Genomic DNA, 3,384 nt, shown 5'->3' with positions numbered 1-3,384 from the left:
TGAAACATGACCAAGTCCATGAATTTAAATGTTTCTTCAGTTTACCATGCAAAATCTTGCTATTGGGTTGGAGCCGCATAATGAACAGCATTTCAACTTGTTACCATGAGTATTGTTTTCTGGACTTAATCATGCAGAAGTCCTGTCGCCCTAAATAGTTATAACAGGGTACAACCGGTTCAATGCCACTAGTTAAGGCAGCCAACAAGGAGCAGGCTTCAATTGGGGGCCTCCGAATAGTATGTATCGATGCTAAATGAGAGAGAGAGAGAGAGAGAGAGAGAGAGAGAGAGAGAGAGAGAGAGAGCACCATGCCATAAAAAGCGTGTTACTCTAGACATACAAATTAACCTTCTCTTGATAGTCTTCACTGATATAACTTGGTAGTTTGAAAAGTTGCATAAAAGGTAGTTGACAGAACCTTCTGATCCATTTCCCAACTGTAAGAAAAAGAAGAAGAAAAACAACTAATTTGCTTCAGTTTATAGCTGTGACACAAGCAGCAGCATTTCCAGTGAGTGGATCAGCCTCCATGTTAACCTTTTTTACTACCCCGTAAAATATGAAAATAAATGCATGGTCAAGACCAGTGGAGGAAGAAACTCATTGATAATGATGTGAAACTGCACACCACTTTCTTAGAATCACAGTGAGATGTAGCAGTAGGTTTGCAATGGGAAACACATAAGGGATTAAGAATCTCTATGCCTTGCATCTCCAAAGTTGGCACTCTCTCAATGCTTCACACCTGAATCGCAGACTGAGTGTTCAGAAACTTTGAGTGTTCCTCCAAGCTTGATCGGCACAAGAGGGATTAGGGAGTGTAAGACATCAGTTATCAGAGGCCGATAACTGGGCTCTGGTTGTACGCAGAGAACAGCAACAGCTGCAACCTACATTACCACATTGCGCTAGTTTTCTAAACAAGAACAGACATGCAGTTTTCTGAACTCAGAAGACATTTGTTGATCACACAAACCTGGTACAAGTGTTTCAGATCCATGGTGTTTCTAATGACAGGATCGATGATATTTGGAAGCTTCATTCTGTCAGTGAGCTGAGGCATCGCCTGCATTAAGATCACAGAACAGTTACAGTGATCCTCAACTTATACAGTAATTCAGCCTTCTCCAGAAACACACACCAAACAAACATAAAACCTACCCATGTGATAATGGATTGGCATGGAGGGGATGCCATCTTCTCGACCGGTTTCTTTCCCATGAGAAGCTCCAACAGAACAACTCCAAAAGCAAACACATCACTTTTCTCTGTCAATTTGCCTGGAGAAGGTAGATGAACACGTCATTTTCCTTACCACAATTACAGATTGAGGAGAATTACTGATACAAATCATGTTCTTATTCTTGAAATAAGTTTTGAAAGTCTATACTCTATAGTCGTTTAGTTGTTTACTTTGTTCCACGGAAATGCAAGAGGGGTATCAGTTTTGGAGAAGTAACCGTGACAGTGTTGCTTTCAACTTAAATTTTTGCTAAATAGTTTGAATTTTCAGTTCATTGAAGGAAAAAGATAGAGGGGCAAAACAAGGAAAACCTTGATCATTAGATCCTACATATTAAATGGCATAGTTGAATTTCAAGGAACTGAAGTCATACCATCCAAAACATACTCTGGTGCAAGGTAACCCAGTGTCCCTAGAATCTTAATGTTGGTTTGATTCTGGCTTCCAACAGTGACTGCAAGACCAAAGTCTGAGAGCTGCATACAGCCACAGATCCATAAGACATCAGGGAGTGGAGATGAAAGGAACACCTAAACTATCAGCAGAGAGATTTAATTACCAGAATAATAATGCAAACGAACCTTGGCATTGCAGTTGGAATCCAAAAGAATGTTAGAAGGCTTCAGGTCACGGTGGATCACAGGGGGGTTGCAGTGTTCATGCAGATACTCGAGGCCTCTGTTTCATCATCAAATGTTTATCAACACCATGAAGGTGATCATACAAAATGGAAAGTAAAGGATGAAAGAAGATGGAAACACTAACCTTGCTGTGTCGAGGGCGATCTTCATGCGAATGTGCCAAGTTAGTGAGGATCCATGTGATGGTCCTGAAAGAATAAATGAAGCAATTCAAGGGCTTGTCAATCCATCTTGCGCAATTCAAACACACCAGAAGAACATATTCTTCCAATTTCCATTACAAAGGAAGATAAGAAGCACCATGCAATAGCGATTCCAACGTCCCGTTTTGCATCAATTCATAGACAAGAAGTCTGGTTTCTCCATGAATGCAATAACCCAATAAAGAAACCACATTTGGATGCCTAATTATATTCATCAAATCAACCTCATTCTGCACAATCACATGATTATGAAATTCAGAGTTCTGGTCATTTGCAGCTGAAGAAGAAACAGGGTACTTATTGGAACTAACAAAATACCTCGAATTCTCGTTGACAATCTGGTCCGCCATTATCTAACTTCTTCACTGCAGCGAGGAAATTGTCATCCAATCGGGCTTTGTAGACGGACGCAAATCCTCCTTCACCCAGTATATTGCTGCTATTGAAACTGTTAGTTGCTGATTCAAGGACAGTATACTCCATCACAGGAACAGACCTCTTCTTGCTATTCATCCTCAAGGAGTTAAATTTGCTCAGAATAGGAACCAAACTAGTCCCTTTTGAGATATCTAGATAAACATAACAAAGGGTGAGAACAAAAGATCCTAAAAGCCTAAAACTCATGCCTTGGTAAGAATTGCTTCTGTTCGAAGTGGAATAACTACCAGAATTTTGTACACTTTTCAAACCCGATCTGCCGGCAGCACATCGACGGCAAATCCAAATACAGACTGATGAAGTTATGATCAGACCAAGAACAGAAGAAAAAACTATGATCACCAACATCAGTTCTTTCCCAAATGTGTGGTTCTCTTCATTCCCACCTTCAACGTGGAAGCCTGTTTCAGCATGAAAATCAACAAGCAGTTCAAATAACGATGACAGCCTTCAAAAGTAAAGAAGTTGGTCTTCTTTTGAGTTACCTGAAGGAGCACCAGCAGACATTGTTGAAGGGGATAGAGAAACGGGGTTTTCTGGTTGGGTAGGATCGTGAGGGGGGAGAGGGGGAGGGGAGATGGGTGATGAGAGAGGGGAGAGCCTAGCATGATTGAGTGACAAGGGGAGGGAGAGGAAGAGCAACCAGAAGGAAAAGGCAACCCTCATTTCTTTGGTAGGAGAGAACAACATTCACTTGGGTGAAAGCATGCACCAATGCCTGAACCAGTGAGAACAGATTCAGAGTGATTGAGGAAAAAGATGGTAATGATGGTTGTTTCAGACTCTCTGAGAGAAAGAATCCGGTGTTGTTAGTTCATGGTAACCGCTCTACAAAAATTTGACTAAAATGCCCAAA

General features: G+C 41.1%; 1 protein-coding gene across 1 annotated transcript; it reads right to left on the bottom strand.

Moving 5' to 3' along the window:
• Positions 1 to 405: 405 nt before the first annotated feature.
• LOC149835227 (putative receptor-like protein kinase At1g80640) lies at positions 406 to 3,035 on the bottom strand. The gene is made up of 10 exons (XM_090009541.1): positions 3,014 to 3,035; positions 2,819 to 2,929; positions 2,409 to 2,659; positions 2,188 to 2,320; positions 2,012 to 2,075; positions 1,828 to 1,924; positions 1,620 to 1,722; positions 1,165 to 1,283; positions 980 to 1,069; positions 406 to 893 (listed from the first exon to the last, which is right to left on the bottom strand). The coding sequence occupies exons 1-10, from the start codon at positions 3,033 to 3,035 to the stop codon at positions 735 to 737; spliced, it is 1,149 nt and encodes a 382-aa protein (XP_089865667.1). The 3' UTR covers positions 406 to 734.
• Between the last annotated feature and the right edge of the window lie 349 nt (positions 3,036 to 3,384).

This window comes from Nuphar pumila, chromosome 6 (genome assembly GCF_984573655.1).
Source record: "Nuphar pumila chromosome 6, dmNupPumi1.hap1.1, whole genome shotgun sequence".
NCBI classification, from domain to species: Eukaryota; Viridiplantae; Streptophyta; class Magnoliopsida; order Nymphaeales; family Nymphaeaceae; genus Nuphar; species Nuphar pumila.
This window is presented reverse-complemented; position numbering and strand designations above follow the sequence as displayed.

Coding starts and splice junctions, on each gene's coding strand:
- LOC149835227 (XM_090009541.1), bottom strand. CDS start 3,035: ATGTCTGCTGGTGCTCCTTCAG. Junction 2,076..2,187: donor GTTGGAATCGCTATTGCATG/GTGCTTCTTATC, acceptor TTATTCTTTCAG/GACCATCACATGGATCCTCA. Junction 1,284..1,619: donor ACCAGAGTATGTTTTGGATG/GTATGACTTCAG, acceptor TACCTTCTCCAG/GCAAATTGACAGAGAAAAGT.